General features: G+C 45.9%; 2 protein-coding genes across 3 annotated transcripts; one reads left to right on the forward strand and one right to left on the reverse strand.

Moving 5' to 3' along the window:
* Positions 1-4,777: 4,777 nt before the first annotated feature.
* rpp40 (ribonuclease P/MRP 40 subunit) lies at positions 4,778-14,775 on the reverse strand. Of its 2 annotated transcripts, none has more exons than XR_010165988.1 (9): positions 13,517-14,064; positions 12,691-12,835; positions 10,659-10,724; positions 10,463-10,558; positions 9,354-9,476; positions 8,476-8,653; positions 8,220-8,351; positions 5,257-5,538; positions 4,778-5,223 (listed from the first exon to the last, which is right to left on the reverse strand). XR_010165988.1 is itself a non-coding variant. In XM_063885387.1 (9 exons), the coding sequence occupies exons 2-9, from the start codon at positions 13,625-13,627 to the stop codon at positions 5,340-5,342; spliced, it is 1,050 nt and encodes a 349-aa protein (XP_063741457.1). In that variant the 5' UTR covers positions 13,628-13,654; positions 14,071-14,775; the 3' UTR covers positions 4,778-5,339. The 2 variants fall into 2 exon arrangements, 1 of the variants encoding a protein (XP_063741457.1); XM_063885387.1 differs by adding an exon at positions 14,071-14,775 and having other exon boundaries at positions 4,778-5,538; positions 13,517-13,654.
* On the forward strand, positions 14,122-22,470 carry riok1 (RIO kinase 1 (yeast)). Its single transcript, XM_063885386.1, has 17 exons — positions 14,122-14,473; positions 14,597-14,774; positions 14,859-14,946; positions 15,213-15,282; positions 15,451-15,493; positions 15,578-15,670; positions 17,604-17,716; positions 17,805-17,885; positions 18,250-18,336; positions 18,534-18,671; positions 18,742-18,845; positions 18,963-19,069; positions 19,500-19,565; positions 19,635-19,751; positions 19,838-19,891; positions 20,022-20,138; positions 22,323-22,470. The coding sequence occupies exons 1-17, from the start codon at positions 14,439-14,441 to the stop codon at positions 22,431-22,433; spliced, it is 1,602 nt and encodes a 533-aa protein (XP_063741456.1). The 5' UTR covers positions 14,122-14,438; the 3' UTR covers positions 22,434-22,470.
* Positions 22,471-22,487: the final 17 nt, after the last annotated feature.

A 22,487-nucleotide genomic window follows, 5' to 3' on the forward strand; every position in this document is an offset into this window, starting at 1 on the left:
CCATTATCACCTGTTCCATTATCACCTGTTCCATTACCTCCATTATCACCTGTTCCATTACCTCCATTATCACCTGTTCCATTGCATCCATTATCACCTGTTCCATTACCTCCATTATCACCTGTTCCATTATCACCTGTTCCATTACCTCCATTATCACATGTTCCATTAAATCCATTATCACCTGTTCCATTATCACCTGTTCCATTACCTCCATTATCACCTGTTCCATTACCTCCATTATCACCTGTTCCATTACCTCCATTATCACCTGTTCCATTACCTCCATTATCACCTGTTCCATTACCTCCATTATCACCTGTTCCATAACCTCCATTATCACCTGTTCCATTACCTCCATTATCACCTGTTCCATTATCACCTGTTCCATTATCACCTGTTCCATTATCACCTGTTCCATTACTTCCATTATCACCTGTTCCATTATCACCTGTTCCATTATCACCTGTTCCATTATCACCTGTTCCATTACTTCCATTATCACCTGTTCCATTATCACCTGTTCCATTACCTCCATTATCACCTGTTCCATTACTTCCATTATCACCTGTTCTATTATCACCTGTTCCATTACTTCCATTATCACCTGTTCCATTATCACCTGTTCCATTACCTCCATTATCACCTGTTCCATTACCTCCATTATCACTTGTTCCATTACCTCCATTATCACCTGTTCCATTACCTCCATTATCACTTGTTCCATTACCTCCATTATCACCTGTTCCATTACCTCCATTATCACCTGTTCCATTATCACCTGTTCCATTATCACCTGTTCCATTACTTCCATTATCACCTGTTCCATTATCACCTGTTCCATTATCACCTGTTCCATTATCACCTGTTCCATTACTTCCATTATCACCTGTTCCATTACCTCCATTATCACCTGTTCCATTATCACCTGTTCCATTACCTCCATTATCACTTGTTCCATTACTTCCATTATCACCTGTTCCATTACTTCCATTATCACCTGTTCCATTATCACCTGTTCCATTACATCCATTATCACCTGTTCCATTATCACTTGTTCCATTACCTCCATTATCACCTGTTCCATTACTTCCATTATCACCTGTTCCATTACATCCATTATCACCTGTTCCATTATCACCTGTTCCATTACTTCCATTATCACCTGTTCCATTATCACCTGTTCCATTACTTCCATTATCACCTGTTCCATTATCACCTGTTCCATTACATCCATTATCACCTGTTCCATTACCTCCATTATCACCTGTTCCATTACATCCATTATCACCTGTTCCATTACTTCCATTATCACCTGTTCCATTATCACCTGTTCCATTACCTCCATTATCACCTGTTCCATTACCTCCATTATCACCTGTTCCATTATCACCTGTTCCATTATCACCTGTTCCATTGCATCCATTATCACCTGTTCCATTACCTCCATTATCACCTGTTCCATTATCACCTGTTCCATTACTTCCATTATCACCTGTTCCATTATCACCTGTTCCATTATCACCTGTTCCATTATCACCTGTTCCATTACTTCCATTATCACCTGTTCCATTATCACCTGTTCCATTACTCCATTATCACCTGTTCCATTATCACCTGTTCCATTACCTCCATTATCACTTGTTCCATTACTTCCATTATCACCTGTTCCATTACTTCCATTATCACCTGTTCCATTATCACCTGTTCCATTACATCCATTATCACCTGTTCCATTATCACTTGTTCCATTACCTCCATTATCACCTGTTCCATTACTTCCATTATCACCTGTTCCATTACATCCATTATCACCTGTTCCATTATCACCTGTTCCATTACTTCCATTATCACCTGTTCCATTATCACCTGTTCCATTACTTCCATTATCACCTGTTCCATTATCACCTGTTCCATTACATCCATTATCACCTGTTCCATTACCTCCATTATCACCTGTTCCATTAAATCCATTATCACCTGTTCCATTACCTCCATTATCACCTGTTCCATTACCTCCATTATCACCTGTTCCATTACCTCCATTATCACCTGTTCCATTACCTCCGTTATCACCTGTTCCATTATCACCTGTTCCATTACCTCCATTATCACCTGTTCCATTACCTCCATTATCACCTGTTCCATTACTTCCATTATCACCTGTTCCATTATCACCTGTTCCATTATCACCTGTTCCATTACCTCCATTATCACCTGTTCCATTACCTCCATTATCACCTGTTCCATTACCTCCATTATCACCTGTTCCATTACCTCCATTATCACCTGTTCCATTACCTCCGTTATCACCTGTTCCATTATCACCTGTTCCATTACCTCCATTATCACCTGTTCCATTACCTCCGTTATCACCTGTTCCATTACTTCCATTATCACCTGTTCCATTACCTCCATTATCACCTGTTCCATTACTTCCATTATCACCTGTTCCATTACTTCCATTATCACCTGTTCCATTATCACCTGTTCCATTACTTCCATTATCACCTGTTCCATTACTTCCATTATCACCTGTTCCATTACTTCCATTATCACCTGTTCCATTATCACCTGTTCCATTACTTCCATTATCACCTGTTCCATTATCACCTGTTCAATTACCTCCATTATCACCTGTTCCATTACTTCCATTATCACCTGTTCTATTATCACCTGTTCCATTACCTCCATTATCACCTGTTCCATTACTTCCATTATCACCTGTTCCATTATCACCTGTTCCATTATCACCTGTTCCATTACCTCCATTATCACCTGTTCCATTATCACCTGTTCCGTTATCACCTGTTCCATTATCACCTGTTCCATTACCTCCATTATCACCTGTTCCATTACTTCCATTATCACCTGTTCCATTACTTCCATTATCACCTGTTCCATTACTTCCATTATCACCTGTTCCATTATCACCTGTTCCATTACCTCCATTATCACCTGTTCCATTACTTCCATTATCACCTGTTCCATTACTTCCATTATCACCTGTTCCATTACTTCCATTATCACCTGTTCCATTATCACCTGTTCCATTACCTCCATTATCACCTGTTCCATTATCACCTGTTCCATTACCTCCATTATCACCTGTTCCATTATCACCTGTTCCATTATCACCTGTTCCATTACTTCCATTATCACCTGTTCCATTACCTCCATTATCACCTGTTCCATTATCACCTGTTCCATTACCTCCATTATCACCTGTTCCATTACTTCCATTATCACCTGTTCCATTACATCCATTATCACCTGTTCCATTATCACCTGTTCCATTACCTCCATTATCACCTGTTACATTATCACCTGTTCCATTATCACCTGTTCCATTACCTCCATTATCACCTGTTCCATTACCTCCATTATCACCTGTTCCATTATCACCTGTTCCATTAACTCCATTATCACCTGTTCCATTACCTCCATTATCACCTGTTCCATTATCACCTGTTCCATTACCTCCATTATCACCTGTTCCATTACCTCCATTATCACCTGTTCCATTACTTCCATTATCACCTGTTCCATAACCTCCATTATCACCTGTTCCATTACTTCCATTATCACCTGTTCCATAACCTCCATTATCACCTGTTCTATTATCACCTGTTCCATTACCTCCATTATCACCTGTTCCATTACCTCCATTATCACCTGTTCCATTATCACCTGTTCCATTAACTCCATTATCACCTGTTCCATTACTTCCATTATCACCTGTTCCATTACATCCATTATCACCTGTTCCATTATCACCTGTTCCATTACCTCCATTATCACCTGTTCCATTATCACCTGTTCCATTACTTCCATTATCACCTGTTCCATTACCTCCATTATCACCTGTTCTATTATCACCTGTTCCATTACCTCCATTATCACCTGTTCTATTATCACCTGTTCCATTACCTCCATTATCACCTGTTCCATTACCTCCATTATCACCTGTTCCATTACTTCCATTATCACCTGTTCCATTACCTCCATTATCACCTGTTCTATTATCACTTGTTCCATTACCTCCATTATCACCTGTTCCATTACCTCCATTATCACCTGTTCCATTACCTCCATTATCACCTGTTCCATTATCACCTGTTCCATTACCTCCGTTATCACCTGTTCCATTATCACCTGTTCCATTAACTCCATTATCACCTGTTCCATTACCTCCGTTATCACCTGTTCCATTATCACCTGTTCCATTAACTCCATTATCACCTGTTCCATTACTTCCATTATCACCTGTTCCATTATCACCTGTTCCATTATCACCTGTTCCATTATCACCTGTTCTATTATCACCTGTTCCATTACCTCCATTATCACCTGTTCCATTACCTCCGTTATCACCTGTTCCATTATCACCTGTTCCATTATCACCATTATCACCTGTTCCATTACTTCCATTATCACCTGTTCCATCACCTCCATTATCACCTGTTCCATTATCACCTGTTCCATTATCACCTGTTCCATTATCACCTGTTCCATTATCACCTGTTCCATTATCACCTGTTCCATTACTTCCATTATCACCTGTTCCATTAACTCCATTATCACCTGTTCCATTACTTCCATTATCACCTGTTCCATTACTTCCATTATCACCTGTTCCATTATCACCTGTTCCATTACTTCCATTATCACCTGTTCCATTAACTCCATTATCACCTGTTCCATCACCTCCATTATCACCTGTTCCATTATCACAGGAGCAGAAACACGTGTACACAAACAACACAACATATTTACTCTTTATACATTCTGTATACTTTATAAGTCATTATGGAGCCGTTCAGGACAGGTGTTCAGCAGGACAGTTGTTTACAGAGGACAGGTGTTCAGGGGACAGTTGTTCAGGGGGACAGTTGTTTACAGAGCACAGGTGTTCAGGGGGACAGTTGTTTACAGAGCACAGGTGTTCAGGGGGACAGTTGTTTACAGAGGACAGGTGTTCAGGGGGACAGTTGTTTACAGAGGACAGGTGTTCAGGGGGACAGTTGTTTACAGAGGACAGGTGTTCAGGGGGACAGTTGTTTACAGAGGACAGGTGTTCAGGGGGACAGTTGTTTACAGAGGACAGGTGTTCAGGGGGACAGTTGTTTACAGAGGACAGGTGTTCAGGGGGACAGTTGTTTACAGAGGACAGGTGTTCAGGGGGACAGTTGTTTACAGAGGACAGTTGTTTACAGAGGACAGGTGTTCAGGGGGACAGTTGTTTACAGAGGACAGGTGTTCAAGGGGACAGTTGTTTACAGAGGACAGGTGTTCAGGGGGACAGTTGTTCAGGGGGATGAGTGTTTACAGAGGACAGCTTACGGAGGACAGGTGTCCTGAGCACCTGCTCCCAGGTGCAGTTGGTAGGTCTGGTCAGGGAACATGATCAGACTGTAGAAGTTCCCCCCCCCCCTCAGGACGCCGTGCTCAGCGTCGCCCCACGACACCGGACTGTCAACGAAACCGTGAACCGTCAGAGACGCCCAGGAAGACAGACCAGGCTGCTCCAGGTAACACCTGAGGACAGGGAAGCACAGAGGAGGTTTAGGATGGAGAGGGGAGCACCGGGGAGGGTTAGGGAGGAGAGGGGAGCACAGGGGAGGGTTAGGATGGAGAGGGGAGCACAGGGGAGGTTTAGGGAGGAGAAAGGAGCACAGGGGAGGGTTAGGAAGGAGAAGGGAGCACAGGGGAGGGTTAGGAAGGAGAAGGGAGCACAGGGGAGGGTTAGGGAGGAGAAAGGAGCACAGGGGAGGGATAGGAAGGAGAAGGGAGCACAGGAGAGGGTTAGGAAGGAAAAAGGAGCACAGGGGAGGTTTAGGGAGGAGAAAGGAGCACAGGGGAGGGTTAGGAAGGAGAATGGAGCACAGGGGAGGGTAAGGGTGGAGAGGGGAGCACAGGGGAGGTTTAGGGAGGAGAAAGGAGCACAGGGGAGGGTTAGGAAGGAGAAGGGAGCACAGGGGAGGGTTAGGAAGGAGAAGGGAGCACAGGAGAGGGTTAGGAAGGAGAAAGGAGCACAGGGGAGGTTTAGGGAGGAGAAAGGAGCACAGGGGAGGGTAAGGAAGGAGAAGGGAGCACAGGCGAGGGTTAGGGTGGAGAGGGGAGCATAGGGGAGGTTTAGGGAGGAGAAAGGAGCACAGGGGAGGGTTAGGAAGGAGAAGGGAGCACAGGGGAGGGTTAGGGAGGAGAAGGGAGCACGGGAGGGTTAGGGAGGAGAGGGGAGCACAGGGGAGGGTTAGGAAGGAGAAGGGAGCACAGGGGAGGTTTAGGGAGGAGAAGGGAGCACGGGAGGGTTAGGGAGGAGAGGGGAGCACAGGGGAGGGTTAGGGAGGAGAGAGGAGCACAGGGGAGGTTTAGGGAGGAGGGGAGGAGAGGGGAGGGTTAGGGAGGAGAGGGGAGCACATGGGAGGGTTAAGGAGGAGGGGAGGAGAGGAGGGTTAGGGAGGAGAGGGGAGCACATGGGAGGGTTAGGGAGGAGGGGAGGAGAGCACATGGGAGGGTTAGGGAGGAGGGGAGGAGAGGAGGGTGAGGGAGGAGAGGGGAGCACAGAGGAGGGTTAGGGAGGAGAGGGGAGCACAGAGGAGGGTTAGGGAGGAGAGGGGAGCACAGGGGAGGGTTAGGGAGGAGAGGGGAGCACAGGGGAGGGTTAGGGTGGAGAGGGGAGCACAGGGGAGGTTTAGGGAGGAGAAAGGAGCACAGGGGAGGGTTAGGAAGGAGAAGGGAGCACAGGGGAGGTTTAGGGAGGAGAAAGGAGCACAGGGGAGGGTTAGGGAGGAGAGGGGAGCACAGGGGAGGGTTAGGAAGGAGAAGGGAGCACAGGGGAGGGTTAGGGAGGAGAGGGGAGCACAGGGGAGTGTTAGGGAGGAGAGGGGAGCACAGGGGAGGGTTAGGGAGGAGAGGGGAGCACAGGGGAGGGTTAGGAAGGAGAAGGGAGCACAGGGGAGGTTTAGGGAGGAGAACGGAGCACAGGGGAGGGTTAGGAAGGAGAAGGGAGCACAGGGGAGGTTTAGGGAGGAGAAGGGAGCACGGGAGGGTTAGGGAGGAGAGGGGAGCACAGGGGAGGGTTAGGGAGGAGAGAGGAGCACAGGGGAGGTTTAGGGAGGAGGGGAGGAGAGGGGAGGGTTAGGGAGGAGAGGGGAGCACATGGGAGGGTTAGGGAGGAGGGGAGGAGAGGAGGGTTAGGGAGGAGAGGGGAGCACATGGGAGGGTTAGGGAGGAGGGGAGGAGAGGAGGGTTAGGGAGGAGAGGGGAGCACAGAGGAGGTTTAGGGAAGAGGGGAGGAGAGGGGAGGGTTAGGGAGGAGAGGGGAGCACAGGGGAGGGTTGGGGAGGAGAGGGGAGCACAGGGGAGGGTTAGGAAGGAGAAGGGAGCACAGGGGAGGTTTAGGGAGGAGAACGGAGCACAGGGGAGGGTTAGGAAGGAGAAGGGAGCACAGGGGAGGTTTAGGGAGGAGAAGGGAGCACGGGAGGGTTAGGGAGGAGAGGGGAGCACAGGGGAGGGTTAGGGAGGAGAGAGGAGCACAGGGAGGTTTAGGGAGGAGGGGAGGAGAAGGGAGGGTTAGGGAGGAGAGGGGAGCACATGGGAGGGTTAGGGAGGAGGGGAGGAGAGGAGGGTTAGGGAGGAGAGGGGAGCACATGGGAGGGTTAGGGAGGAGGGGAGGAGAGGAGGGTTAGGGAGGAGAGGGGAGCACAGAGGAGGTTTAGGGAAGAGGGGAGGAGAGGGGAGGGTTAGGGAGGAGAGGGGAGCACAGGGGAGGGTTGGGGAGGAGAGGGGAGCACAGGGGAAGGTTAGGGAGGAGAGGGGAGGAGAGGGGAGGGTTAGGGAGGACAGGGAAGGGTTAGGGAGCACAGGGGAGGGTTAGGGAGGAAAGGAGAGGGTTAGGGAGGAGAGGAGAGGAGCACAGGGGAGGGTTAGGGAGGAGAGGAGAGGAGCACAGGGGAGGGTTAGGGAGGAAGGGGAGCATAGGAGAGGGTTAGGGAGGAGAGGAGAGGAGCACGGGAGGGTTAGGGAGGAGAGGAGAGGAGCACAGGGGAGGGTTAGGGAGTAGAGGAGAGGAGCACAGGGGAGGGTTAGGGAGGAAGGGGAGCATAGGAGAGGGTTAGGGAGGACAGGAGGACAGGAGAGGGTTAGGGAGGACAGGGGAGGGTTAGGGAGGACAGGGGAGGGTTAGGGAGGACAGGGGAGGACGTGCTGGACCTGACCTGAGCTGCAGCAGGATGCGCTGCAGGTCTTCAGGGCGCAGCAGCCCGGAGACGGAGACGCTCAGAGCGCGGCTCGCCACGGCGTGGGGCTGAGGACAACCCAGACAGGACAGGAAGCTGCAGGAGTCCTCCCTGAACCACAGAAGAAGAGTCATCAGGAGGGTTGAACAGCGGGTAAACAACCTGCCCCCCCCGTCCTGTTCCACTCAGTTCCCAACACAGCGTCCCATCATCCCATGGTCCCCCGTCCTCTCACCAGCTGATGTTGGCGTCAACAGCTCCGAGCCACTCGAGGAGGAGGTGCGGGTCGCATGACTGCAGGTCAGAGGTCAGCAGGGGGCAGGAGACGTCGGTCAGGACGCGGCGGCTGACCTCAGGGCGATGCTCCGACCAATCACAGCGGGACAGGAGAGCCTGAAGAGAGGCTCCGGCCCCTGTGGGACACATAGCAGGGGGTTATGGGTAATGTGCTCACCTGGAGGGTGTGACATCACTAAGGGTACTTCTCACTTCTTTTAACTTGCATCCCTGCGTCTCTCACCTGCGTCTTTTCCTTGCACATTAGTCCCTCCCGCCAGGGATGCACGGAGAGACGCAAGGAAACCACGCGGAGAGAGAGGAAGCAAAGAAATGAGTTTTAAGAGCAATGAGACGTCCTTTCCTCCGAGCGTCACGTGAAGCGACGTCCGTTAGTGATGACGGCGTTACAGCTGGATCGTCTGACAGCAGCTCTGTCCCCGTTTCATTCAAACCCCCCCGTGATTCCCTGAGTTTAAGGTCTTCACTCGGCTGTTAGACTGCTCTCAGGTTAAGCATCAGTGATGCGCTGCAGCGTCCAATCAGTGAAGGATACACAGTAAGGGGGCAGGGCGAGTGGCTGAGGATTTCACCAGAGGACGGTCTGGTGGTTCCTCGGTTATCGCTCCTCGATTATCACTCCACGATCCTCAGTCCTCCGGCACAAGTAAGTGCCATGAGACGCCCCTTAAGATGGCGCAACAAATCAACGGTGAGACCGAGGAGCGAGGAGCGAGGAGCGAGGAGCGAGGAGCGAGGAAATGACAAATAAGAGAATTGAGAAGTACCCTCTATGTGACTCACCTGGAGGATGTGACATCACTACGTCTGACTCACCTGGAGGATGTGTGAGCAGGAAGTCTGTCTTCAGCTGAAGGCGGGACTTCAGACCTGTGAGTAATCTCTGGTAGCCCCGCCCCCCCGGAGCCATGCGGTTGTCATTCAGATCTACAGACACCACTGAGACAGACAACGTTTATACATAGAATAGTATACAGTATATATGTATATATGTATATAGTATACAGTATATATGTATATGTATATAGTATACAGTATATAGTATACAGTATATATGTATATGTATATAGTATACAGTATACAGTATATAGTATACAGTATACAGTATATATGCACAGTATATAGTATACAGTATATAGTATATAGTATACAGTATATAGTATACAGTATATAGTATATATGTATATGTATATAGTATACAGTATATAGTATACAGTATATAGTATACAGTATATAGTATACAGTATATAGTATACAGTATATAGTATACAGTATATAGTATACAGTATATAGTATATATGTATATGTATATAGTATACAGTATATAGTATACAGTATATAGTATATATGTATATGTATATAGTATACAGTATATAGTATACAGTATATAGTATATATGTATATGTATATAGTATACAGTATATAGTATACAGTATATAGTATACAGTATATAGTATATATGTATATGTATATAGTATACAGTATATAGTATACAGTATATAGTATATATGTATATGTATATAGTATACAGTATATAGTATACAGTATACAGTATATAGTATATATGTATATAGTATACAGTATATAGTATATAGTATACAGTATATAGTATACAGTATATAGTATATATGTATATGTATATAGTATACAGTATATAGTATACAGTATATAGTATATATGTATATGTATATAGTATACAGTATATAGTATACAGTATATAGTATACAGTATATAGTATACAGTATATAGTATACAGTATACAGTATATATGTATATGTATATAGTATACAGTATATAGTATACAGTATATAGTATATATGTATATGTATATAGTATACAGTATATAGTATACAGTATATATGTATATAGTATACAGTATATAGTATACAGTATATAGTATGTAATATATATATATATCAACGGACCGTATCTGATGTTCCTCTTGTGACTGAACCTGGATGGCTTCCCTTCAACTCCCAATAACTCAAAGGAGTCCTTATCCAGAGAGAGAGACAGGTGACCTGCAGACACACAAACAGGTGAGACACAGACAGACAAGTGAGCAACAGACAGGTGAGGGACACACAGGAGAGAGAAAGACAGGCAGACTGAAAGACTTACCATTTGGCAGCAGAGCAACACAGTTGTCTTCATCGAGCCTCGTCCTGTAGGACAGCCCGCTCACTCCTGAACACAGGTTCCTCTATTAAATACACGTATAATACCACAATACTTATACTTATATATATATAAGTATATACATATATATATAAGTATATATATATGTATATACTTATATATATATAAGTATATATATATATATATACATATATATATATATATACTTATATATATATATATATAAGTATATATATATACATATATATACTTATATATATGTATATATATATAAGTATATATATACATACTTATATATATATATACATAAGTATATATATATATACTTATATATATATATATATATACTATAACTACAGTATCTCAGTAAAGCGAGTACCCCCCTCCCCTTTGTGTAAATGTGTTATTATATCTTCTCCTGGGACCACCCTGAAGAGATGACCCTCTGATCCAGAGTAGAGTAGTCAGTGTACAGCTGGGATAACAGGGTACATTTGCTGAGCCCTCAAAATAACTCAACACAGCCATTAATGTCTAACCCGCTGCAACAAGGTGAGAACACCCTAAGTGAGAATGGCCAAATTCTGCCCAAAGTGTCGATATTTTGTGCCACCATTATTTTCCAGAACTGCCTGAACTCTCCTGGGCACAGAGTTCAGTAGAGCTTCACAGGTTGCCACTGGAACCCTCTTTCACTCCTCCATGACCACATCACAGAGCTGGTGGATGTCAGAGACCTTGTGCTCCTCCACCCTCCGTCTGAGGAGGCCCCACAGATGCTCCACAGGGTTTAGGTCTGGAGACATGCTTGGCCAGTCCATCACCTTTACCCTCAGTCTCTTTAGCAAGGCAGTGGTCCTCTTGGAGGTGTGTTTGGGGTCGGTATCATGTTGGAATACTGCCCTGCGGCCCAGTTTCTGAAGGGAGGGGATCATGCTCCGCTTCAGTATGTCACAGTACAGGTGGGCCTTCATGGTTCCCTCAATGAACTGTAGCTCCCCACAGCCGGCAGCACTCATCAGCCCCTGACACTCCCACCACCATGCTCGACTGTAGCCAAGACACACTTGTCTTTGTACTCCTCTCCTGGTCGCCGCCACACACACCTGACACCATCTGACCCAAATGAGTTAACCTTGGTCTCATCAGACCACAGGACGTGGTTCCAGTAATCCATGTCCTTAGTCTGCTTGTCTTCAGCAAACTGTTTGCGGGCTTTCTTGAGCCTCATCTTTATTAGAGGCTTCTTTCTGGGACGACAGCCATGCAGACCCCTTTGATACAGTGTGCGGCGTATGGTCTGAGCACCGACAGACTGACCCCCACCCCTTTCACCTCTGCAGCAATGCTGGCAGCAGTCATACGTCTATTTTCAAGAGACAGCCTCTGGACATGACGCTGAGCACGTGCACTCAACCTCTTTGGTGGACCGTGGTGAGGCCTGTTCTGAGTGGAACCGGTCCTGTTAAACCGCTGTGTGGTCTGGGCCACCGTGCTGCAGCTCAGTTTCAGGGTGCTCTCTCTTCTTATAGCCTCGGCCGTCTTTATGTAGAGCAACAGCTCTTTCTTTCAGATCCTCAGAGAGCTCTTTGCCATGTGGTGCCATGTTGAACTTCCAGTGACCAGTATGAGAGAGTGTGAGAGCAAAACACCAGATGATACACACCTGCTCCCCATCACACCTGAGACCTTAACGAGTCACATGACACCGGGGAGGGGAAATGGCTAATTGGGCACAATTTGGCCATTCTCACTTAGGGTGTTCTCACCTTTGTTGCAGCGGGTTAGACATTAATGGCTGTGTTGAGTTATTTTGAGGGCTCAGCAAATGTACCCTGTTATCCCAGCTGTACACTGACTACTCTACTCTGGATCAGAGGGTCATCTCTTCAGGGTGGTCCCAGGAGATGATATAATAACACATCTACACAAAGGGGAGGGGGTACTCGCTTTACTGAGATACTGTATGTATGTGTATATGTATATGTGTGTGTATGATGTTTAAGTGGTTCACCCTGCAGCACAGCGCTCTGCAGGAAGTGTGTGTCCAGCAGCTCGTGGACGGGCAGCTGTCTGATCAAGTAGAAAGAGTTCAGGCTGTTCAGCACGGCTTCCAGGGGAGGGGGGGCGGAGCCACAGTCCGGCAGGAGTACTGACACCTGCACAGGTAACAGCCATCAATAATGGGATATAGAAGTGGAACACACTAGGTCTCCATCTAAAGGGTTCCTCTCATCAGGACTTTTTACAGGTAACCATTGGGGGGACTGGTTCTGATCTTATACAAGTGTTTTAATATTAATGTGAGAGCAGCTGTTAATAATGAGTTATCACTTTACATAAACAGTCTGTGGTCTACACCTGGATACAGTCTGTGGTCTCCACCTGTATACTACACCTGGATACAGTCTGTGGTCTCCACCTGTATACTACACCTGGATACAGTCTGTGGTCTCCACCTGTATACTACACCTGGATACAGTCTGTGGTCTCCACCTGTATACTACACCTGGATACAGTCTGTGGTCTCCACCTGCATACTACACCTGGATACAGTCTGTGGTCTCCACCTGTATACTACACCTGGATACAGTCTGTGGTCTCCACCTGTATACTACACCTGGATACAGTCTGTGGTCTCCACCTGTATACTACACCTGGATACAGTCTGTGGTCTCCACCTGTATACTACACCTGGATACAGTCTGTGGTCTCCACCTGTATACTACACCTGGATACAGTCTGTGGTCTCCACCTGTATACTACACCTGGATGCAGTCTGTGGTCTCCACCTGTATACTACACCTGGATACAGTCTGTGGTCTCCACCTGTATCTCACCTTGTAATTGAAGTTCAGTTGCTGAGAGAAGAGTCGGTTCTTCTCCTGCAGGAACCCGGACCTCTCCGAGACCAGAAGGCAGCGGGGGGTCCGCTCCAAGTCTCCAGTCATCCTGAAGTCTTTTTAGTTTAATAATACCTATAATACCATTAATAATACCTATAATACCATTAATAATACCGATAATAACACGAGGCAGAAGCAGCAACTCTAAGCATGGAGCTAACACGCCGCTACACGACACTTCCTGTTAGGGATTTTCAGTGTAAAAGCCTCGCACTAGCAACTGCTGTTTAAGGTCCCTTCACTTTATATATCACATTTGTTAGGGTAATAGTATAGTTTGACATGAATGCATCAATAATTACGAAGCATACTGTGATCTGTTTTCTTCTGAAGCTGTGTTTTAAAGCATATCCTTCACCGTGTTTCTATTGATCTGCTACTGCAGTCAAATATCTACTTCTTATTAAAACAGCGGTTCAATATACATAATACAAATAATGTATATAATATATATCATATTTATAATTTAATCTACAGAATCTCCTCACCTCCGGCCGCAGGGGGCCGCAGTCAGCGTCATTTGCTAAATCAGCCTCTTCTCTCGCCGTAGACACGTGTGTAGACCCGGAAGTGAAGACCACACGCTGACGTGCTCTAAGTCCGTTTGTTTGGATCAGTTTGGACCGGGTTTGTTTCATTTTCGATCGGGTTTGGATCAGTTTGGACCGGGTTTGGATCAGTTTGGACCGGGTTTAGATCAGTTTAGACCGTTTGGGTCAGTTTGGACTGGGTTTGGATCATTTTTGATCGGGTTTGGATCAGTTTTTGATCAGTTTGAATCGGGTCTGGGCCGTGTTTGGATCGGGTTTCGCTTCAGTTTCAGTTCAGGTTCAGTTCTGGTTCAGAGCGTTACGTGATGTCGGTCCCTGGGCAGTTTGATGACGCAGACAGGTGAGGCTGATGTTTGTTTACATCTGGAGTTTAACGATAATACTGTCGGTGACACAAACCGCAGAGGAGAGGGGGGGCCATGAGAGAGTCTGAGGCACCCCCTGTTGTTGTTTTTCTCTTCAGTGACCAATCAGAGCTGTCGGCTGGTCAGAGTCAGATGAGTGGAGTCGGCCTGCAGCCTCCATCAGGAGCCGAAGAGGAAGAGGAGGAGGAGGAGGAGGAGGAGGATGAGGATGAGGAGTGGGCGTGGCGATCAGGGAATCTGACGAAGAGATACAACAGGATGGCTTTGAGCTGCCAGGTCTGCCCCCCCCCCCCCTGATGATTGCCCCCCCTCTGATGACTGTCCTCTGCTCACTCTGATCTCTCTGTTTCTATTGGTCAGGCCAACAGACAGAATCCCTCCAATAAGACGCTGCCGTCCACCCCTTCTGACAAGGCTCTGAGGAAGTATGAACACAAGATCAACCTGGGTAAGTCCTCCTGCTGCTGCTCCCCTTCTTCCTCCTGCTCCTCTTCCTCCTCTTCTTCCTGCTCCTCTTCCTCCTCCTCCTCTTCTTGCTGCTCTTTTTCCTGCTCCTCCTCCTGCTCCTCCTCTTCTTCCTGCTCCTCCTCCTGCTCCTCCTCTTCTTCCTGATGTTCTTCCTGCTCCTCCTCTTGCTCCTCCTCTTCTTCCTGCTCCTCCTCCTCCTCCTCCTCCTCCTCCTTAGAGCAGTAACACTCTCTGGTTGTGTTTCAGATAAACTGAACTATGCTGACTCAGTGATCAACAAGGTGACCACCATGCAGAGGCAGAGAGAGGCTGACACGTATGTACACGTCATGTGACTGAGACTGATTCTGATTGGCTGCTGACAGCAGGTCATGTGACTGAGACTGATTCTGATTGGCTGCTGACAGCAGGTCATGAGACTGATTCTGATTGGCTGCTGACAGCAGGTCATGTGACTGAGACTGATTCTGTTTGGCTGCTGCAGGTACAGAGTGAAGGACAAATCAGACCGAGCCACAGTGGAGCAGGTGAGCATGAAGAGGCGTGTTTAGGTCTGAAGGTGACATTAACTGGAGAATCAACTGACGGTTTCTCTTCCTCTCGTCCTGCAGGTTCTGGATCCTCGGACTCGGATGATCCTCTTTAAGATGTTGAGTCGAGGAGTCATCTGTGAAATCAACGGCTGCATCAGCACAGGAAAGGAGGTCAGGGGTGTCAATTAACATGAACACTACACAGACCAGTTTCCTGTGGTCAGGGTCCTGCCCCTCTGTTAAGAGCCTCTCAGGTCCGGAGGCTGCTGAATCAGATCTGTTCTGGATCAGATCTGTTGGAAGAAGCTTCTGGATCAGATCTGTAGGATGAAGCTTCTGGATCAGATCTGTAGGAAGAAGCTTCTGGATCAGATCTGTTGGAGGAAGCTTCTGGATCAGATCTTTTGGAGGAAGCTTCTGGATCAGATCTGTAGGAAGAAGCTTCTGGATCAGATCTGTTGGAGGAAGCTTCTGGATCAGATCTGTAGGATGAAGCTTCTGGATCAGATCTGTTGGAGGAAGCTTCTGGATCAGATCTGTTGGAGGAAGCTTCTGGATCAGATCTGTAGGATGAAGCTTCTGGATCAGATCTGTAGGAAGAAGCTTCTGGATCAGATCTGTAGGAAGAAGCTTCTGGATCAGATCTGTTGGAGGAAGCTTCTGGATCAGATCTGTAGGATGAAGCTTCTGGATCAGATCTGTAGGATGAAGCTTCTGGATCAGATCTGTAGGAAGAAGCTTCTGGATCAGATCTGTTGGAGGAAGCTTCTGGATCAGATCTGTTGGAAGAAGCTTCTGGATCAGATCTGTTGGAGGAAGCTTCTGGATCAGATCTGTAGGAAGAAGCTTCTGGATCAGATCTGTAGGATGAAGCTTCTGGATCAGATCTGTTGGAGGAAGCTTCTGGATCAGATCTGTAGGAAGAAGCTTCTGGATCAGATCTGTTGGAAGAAGCTTCTGGATCAGATCTGTTGGAGGAAGCTTCTGGATCAGATCTGTTGGAAGAAGCTTCTGGATCAGATCTGTAGGATGAAGCTTCTGGATCAGATCTGTTGGAAGAAGCTTCTGGATCAGATCTGTTGGATGAAGCTTCTGGATCAGATCTGTAGGATGAAGCTTCTGGATCAGATCTGTTGGAGAAGCTTCTGGATCAGATCTGTTGGAAGAAGCTTCTGGATCAGATCTGTAGGATGAAGCTTCTGGATCAGATCTGTAGGATGAAGCTTCTGGATCAGATCTGTTGGAGGAAGCTTCTGGATCAGATCTGTTGGAAGAAGCTTCTGGATCAGATCTGTAGAAAGAAGCTTCTGGATCAGATCTGTTGGAAGAAGCTTCTGGATCAGATCTGTTGGAAGAAGCTTCTGGATCAGATCTGTAGGATGAAGCTTCTGGATCAGATCTGTAGAAGAAGCTTCTGGATCAGATCTGTTGGAAGAAGCTTCTGGATCAGATCTGTAGGAGGAAGCTTCTGGATCAGATCTGTTGGAGGAAGCTTCTGGATCAGATCTGTTGGAAGAAGCTTCTGGATCAGATCTGTAGGATGAAGCTTCTGGATCAGATTTGTTGGAAGAAGCTTCTGGATCAGATCTGTAGGAAGAAGCTTCTGGATCAGATCTGTTGGAGGAAGCTTCTGGATCAGATCTGTTGGAAGAAGCTTCTGGATCAGATCTGTTGGAGGAAGCTTCTGGATCAGATCTGTTGGAGGAAGCTTCTGGATCAGATCTGTAGGATGAAGCTTCTGGATCAGATCTGTTGGAAGAAGCTTCTGGATCAGATCTGTTGGAAGAAGCTTCTGGATCAGATCTGTTGGAGGAAGCTTCTGGATCAGATCTGTTGGAGGAAGCTTCTGGATCAGATCTGTAGGATGAAGCTTCTGGATCAGATCTGTTGGAGGAAGCTTCTGGATCAGATCTGTAGGATGAAGCTTCTGGATCAGATCTGTTGGAGGAAGCTTCTGGATCAGATCTGTAGGATGAAGCTTCTGGATCAGATCTGTAGGATGAAGCTTCTGGATCAGATCTGTTGGAGGAAGCTTCTGGATCAGATCTGTTGGAGGAAGCTTGTGAAGATGGTATCTAAACGGCCGCTGATGTTTGTGTTTCAGGCAAATGTTTATCACGCCGGCACGGCATCAGGAGACAGCCGAGCCATCAAGATCTACAAGACCTCCATCCTGCTCTTCAAAGACCGGGACAAATATGTTAGTGGGGAGTTCAGGTCAGTCCAGAACCACAGAAGAAGAGTTCAGGTCAGTTCAGAACCAGAGATGAAGGAAATGTTTAACAGTTCTTCTCTTGTTCTGTAGGTTCCGTCACGGTTACTGTAAAGGGAACCCCAGGAAGATGGTGAGAACCTGGGCAGAGAAGGAGATGAGGAACCTGATCAGGTTAGAACCTTTCTGTGATATCCGAACCAAGTTGAACGTATCCAACCCAGTAGAACCTGTGTTAACTTACGGGTAGAACCCAATAGAACCTGTTTTTACTGACAAGTAGAACCTGTTTTCACTGACGGTTAGAACCCAGTAGAACCTGTTTTCACTGACGGTTAGAACCCAGTAGAACCTGTTTTCACTGACGGTTAGAACCCAGTAGAACCTGTTTTCACTGACAGGTAGAACCAAGTAGAACCTGTTTTCATTGACAGGTAGAACTGAGTAGAACCCAATAGAACCTGTTGTTATTGACGGGTAGAACTTGATTTTACTGACCAGTAGAACCCAGTACAACCTGATCTGTTCTGTGTTTCAGGCTGCAGACTGCTGGGATCCCCAGTCCAGAGCCGCTACTGCTCAGGAGTCACGTTCTCCTGATGAGCTTTATCGGAAAAGACAACATGTAAGAACCAAGCAGAAGCCTTCTCTCTGAGAACCCGAGTCAACAGGAAGTGGTTTATTCCTAAACTGACTTCCAATTCTGACTCCTTGTTGTCTTGTGATTTCCTCTGTTGTCACTACCTGTGTTGTGTTCTGACTTCCTGTTGTCACTTCCTGTGTTGTGTTCTGACTTCCTGTTGTCACTTCCTGTGTTGTCAGTCCGGCTCCACTGCTGAAGAACACCTCTCTGTCGGACTCAAAGGCCCGTGAGCTGTACCTGCAAGTTCTGCAGAACATGAGGACGATGTTCCAGGAAGCTCGCCTCGTCCACGCCGACCTCAGCGAGTACAACATGCTGTAAGAGACACACACTCAGGACACAGCCCTTTTAAAATAAAAGCCTCTGAAACTCTGTACCTGTCTGTAGATATCACAACGGAGACGCTTACATCATCGACGTGTCTCAGTCTGTGGAGCACGACCATCCCCACGCTCTCGAGTTCCTCAGGAAGGACTGCAGCAACGTCAATGGTGAGACTCCTAAAGAACCCGAACACCATCTGGTCCTGCAGAACCTCCTGCACAACCCCACACAGAAATGTGTTCTATCAGATTCTAACCTGCGGACTCATCTGTTTGTGTTTCCAGAGTTCTTTGTAAAGCGCGGAGTGGCGGTGATGACAGTCAGAGAACTGTTTGACTTCATCACTGACCCCTCCATCACCCGCCACAACATGGACCAGTACCTGGAGAAGGTCTGACTCTTAATCTGAAAACACTTTCAGAAACACTCACTAATGATAATGATGACTCGTGTCAGGGTTTAGGACTCACAATGCTGAGTCATGTCAGGGCTCAGGACTCATAATGGTTCCTCATGTCAGGGTTCAGGACTCACAATGCTGAGTCATGTCAGGGCTTAGGACTCATAATGCTGAGTCATGTCAGGGTTCAGGACTCATAATGCTGAGTCATGTCAGGGCTTAGGACTCCCAATGCTGAGTCATGTCAGGGTTCAGGACTCACAATGCTGAGTCATGTCAGGGCTTAGGACTCATAATGCTGAGTCATGTCAGGGTTCAGGACTCATAATGCTGAGTCATGTCAGGGCTTAGGACTCCCAATGCTGAGTCATGTCAGGGCTTAGGACTCCCAATGCTGACTCAGGTGTTGATGGTCCTCCAGGTGATGGTGATTGCAGCTGATCGGACGTCGGAGCAGCGGTCAGATCAGGACAGAGTGGACGAAGAGGTACTGGAAACACTCACACACAACTTCTTGTTGAGTTGTACATGTGATCATGTGATTAACCCCCCCCAGGTGTTTAAGAAGGCCTACATCCCCCGAACCCTGACGGAGGTGAGTCACTACGAGAGAGACGTCGACCTGATGAGGACAAAGGAGGAGGAGTCAGCCATCAGTGGACATGACGACAACGTGAGAAAGAAAACAAGCGTGCACGCACACACACACACACACACGCACACACACGATTTCAGTGTAACAGTTGTTGTTGTGTTCAGGTTCTGTATCAGACGCTGACTGGACTGAAGAAGGATCTCTCTGGAGTTCAAACGGTACGAACACCGCTTAGCTTAGCTTAGTTTAGCTTCCATCAACAGGAGTGAGAGCAGCTGTGATTGGCTGTTCTTCTTCAGTTGACTTTGATTTGCTCACTCTAATTCGCCGACTGTGCTGTATCCTCAGGTTCCTGCTCTCTTGCAGGACGAACAGTCTTCATCTTCTGAGGAAGAGGAGAGTGAGGAGGAGGAGGAGGAGGAGGGGGAGAAGCTGGAGAATGAGGAGTCTCAGATGGACAAAAAGGTGTTTCCTTCTTTCTGTTAGCTGATGTAGCTGTTGTAGCTAATAAAGCTGATGTAGCTAATAAAGCTGATGTAGCTGTTGTAGCTAATAAAGCTGATGTAGCTGTTGTAGCTAATAAAGCTGATGTAGCTAATAAAGCTGATGTAGCTGTTGTAGCTAATAAAGCTGATGTAGCTAATAAAGCTGATGTAGCTGTTGTAGCTAATAAAGCTGATGTAGCTAATAAAGCTGATGTAGCTGTTGTAGCTAATAAAGCTGATGTAGCTAATAAAGCTGATGTAGCTGTTGTAGCTAATAAAGCTGTTGTAGCTAATAAAGCTGATGTAGCTGTTGTAGCTAATAAAGCTGTTGTAGCTAATAAAGCTGATGTAGCTGTTGTAACTAATAAAGCTGATGTAGCTGTTGTAGCTAATAAAGCTGATGTAGCTGTTGTAGCTAATAAAGCTGATGTAGCTGTTGTAGCTAATAAAGCTGATGTTGCTAATAAAGCTGATGTAGCTGATGTAGCTGTTGTAGCTGTTGTAGCTAATAAAGCTAATAAAGCTGTTGTAGCTGTTGTAGCTAATAAAGCTAATAAAGCTGTTGTAGCTGTTGTAGCTGTTGTAGCTGTTGTAGCTAATAAAGCTGTTGTAGCTGTTGTAGCTAATAAAGCTGATGTAGCTGTTGTAGCTAATAAAGCTGATGTAGCTGTTGTAGCTAATAAAGCTGATGTAGCTGGTGTAGCTGTTGTAGCTAATAAAGCTGATGTAGCTGTTGTAGCTAATAAAGCTGATGTAGCTGTTGTAGCTAATAAAGCTGATGTAGCTAATAAAGCTAATAAAGCTGATGTAGCTATTAAAGCTGATGTAGCTATTAAAGCTGATGTAGCTATTAAAGCTGATGTAGCTGGTGTAGCTGTTGTAGCTAATAAAGCTGTTGTAGCTGTTGTAGCTAATAAAGCTGATGTAGCTGTTGTAGCTAATAAAGCTGATGTAGCTGTTGTAGCTAATAAAGCTGATGTAGCTAATAAAGCTAATAAAGCTGATGTAGCTAATAAAGCTGATGTAGCTGTTGTAGCTAATAAAGCTAATAAAGCTAATAAAGCTAATAAAGCTGATGTAGCTGTTGTAGCTAATAAAGCTAATAAAGCTGATGTAGCTGTTGTAGCTAATAAAGCTAATAAAGCTGATGTAGCTGTTGTAGCTAATAAAGCTGATGTAGCTAATAAAGCTGATGTAGCTGTTGTAGCTAATAAAGCTGATGTAGCTGTTGTAGCTAATAAAGCTGATGTAGCTAATAAAGTTGATGTAGCTAATAAAGCTGATGTAGCTGTTGTAGCTAATAAAGCTGATGTAGCTGTTGTAGCTAATAAAGCTGATGTAGCTAATAAAGTTGATGTAGCTAATAAAGCTAATAAAGCTGATGTAGCTGTTGTAGCTAATAAAGCTAATAAAGCTGATGTAGCTGTTGTAGCTAATAAAGCTAATAAAGCTGATGTAGCTGTTGTAGCTAATAAAGCTAATAAAGCTGATGTAGCTAATAAAGCTGATGTAGCTGTTGTAGCTAATAAAGCTAATAAAGCTGATGTAGCTGTTGTAGCTAATAAAGCTAATAAAGCTGATGTAGCTGTTGTAGCTAATAAAGCTAATAAAGCTGATGTAGCTGTTGTAGCTAATAAAGCTAATAAAGCTGATGTAGCTGTTGTAGCTAATAAAGCTAATAAAGCTGATGTAGCTGTTGTAGCTAATAAAGCTAATAAAGCTGATGTAGCTGTTGTAGCTAATAAAGTTGATGTAGCTGTTGTAGCTAATAAAGCTAATAAAGCTGATGTAGCTGTTGTAGCTAATAAAGCTGATGTAGCTGTTGTAGCTAATAAAGCTAATAAAGCTGATGTAGCTGTTGTAGCTAATAAAGCTGATGTAGCTGTTGTAGCTAATAAAGCTAATAAAGCTGATGTAGCTGTTATAGCTAATAAAGCTAATAAAGCTGATGTAGCTGTTGTAGCTAATAAAGCTAATAAAGCTGATGTAGCCCTGACCGAGTGTCACTGCCAGAGAAATGAGGTTTCTGAAAACACGTTACCATAGAGACCAGTGTGTGCTAGCTGGCTATCTAACATTAGCTACCTATGTAACAGACGAGCTCTCCCCTGATTAGCTCATTATTTAAACCTTAACATATTAACCGTTCGATGTGTTTCCTCAGGAGAAGAAGAAGATGGTGAAGGAGGCTCAGAGAGAGAAGAGGAAGAGCAAACTGCCCAAACACGTGAAGAAGAGGAAGGAGAAGGTGTCCAAGACCAAGAAAGGGAAATGACAACTTCCTGTAACTTTTAATAAAACCTCAAAAAGTGTTTGCTGTTTGTCCTCC

Source organism: Eleginops maclovinus, chromosome 6 (genome assembly GCF_036324505.1).
Source record: "Eleginops maclovinus isolate JMC-PN-2008 ecotype Puerto Natales chromosome 6, JC_Emac_rtc_rv5, whole genome shotgun sequence".
NCBI classification, from domain to species: Eukaryota; Metazoa; Chordata; class Actinopteri; order Perciformes; family Eleginopidae; genus Eleginops; species Eleginops maclovinus.

What these genes read in the sequence shown, in the direction of transcription:
- rpp40 (XM_063885387.1), bottom strand. Translation starts at nt 13,627, where the DNA reads ATGACTGGAGACTTGGAGCGGACCCCCCGCTGCCTTCTGGTCTCGGAG. An exon ending in TGTTGCTCTGCTGCCAAATG is followed by an intron (nt 10,559 to 10,658) that starts GTAAGTCTTTCA and finishes GTGTGTCTGCAG; the next exon opens with GTCACCTGTCTCTCTCTCTG. An exon ending in CAAGAGGAACATCAGATACG is followed by an intron (nt 9,477 to 10,462) that starts GTCCGTTGATAT and finishes TGTCTGTCTCAG; the next exon opens with TGGTGTCTGTAGATCTGAAT.
- riok1 (XM_063885386.1), top strand. Translation starts at nt 14,439, where the DNA reads ATGTCGGTCCCTGGGCAGTTTGATGACGCAGACAG. An exon ending in TGAACACAAGATCAACCTGG is followed by an intron (nt 14,947 to 15,212) that starts GTAAGTCCTCCT and finishes GTTGTGTTTCAG; the next exon opens with ATAAACTGAACTATGCTGAC. An exon ending in TCAGTGGACATGACGACAAC is followed by an intron (nt 19,752 to 19,837) that starts GTGAGAAAGAAA and finishes TGTTGTGTTCAG; the next exon opens with GTTCTGTATCAGACGCTGAC.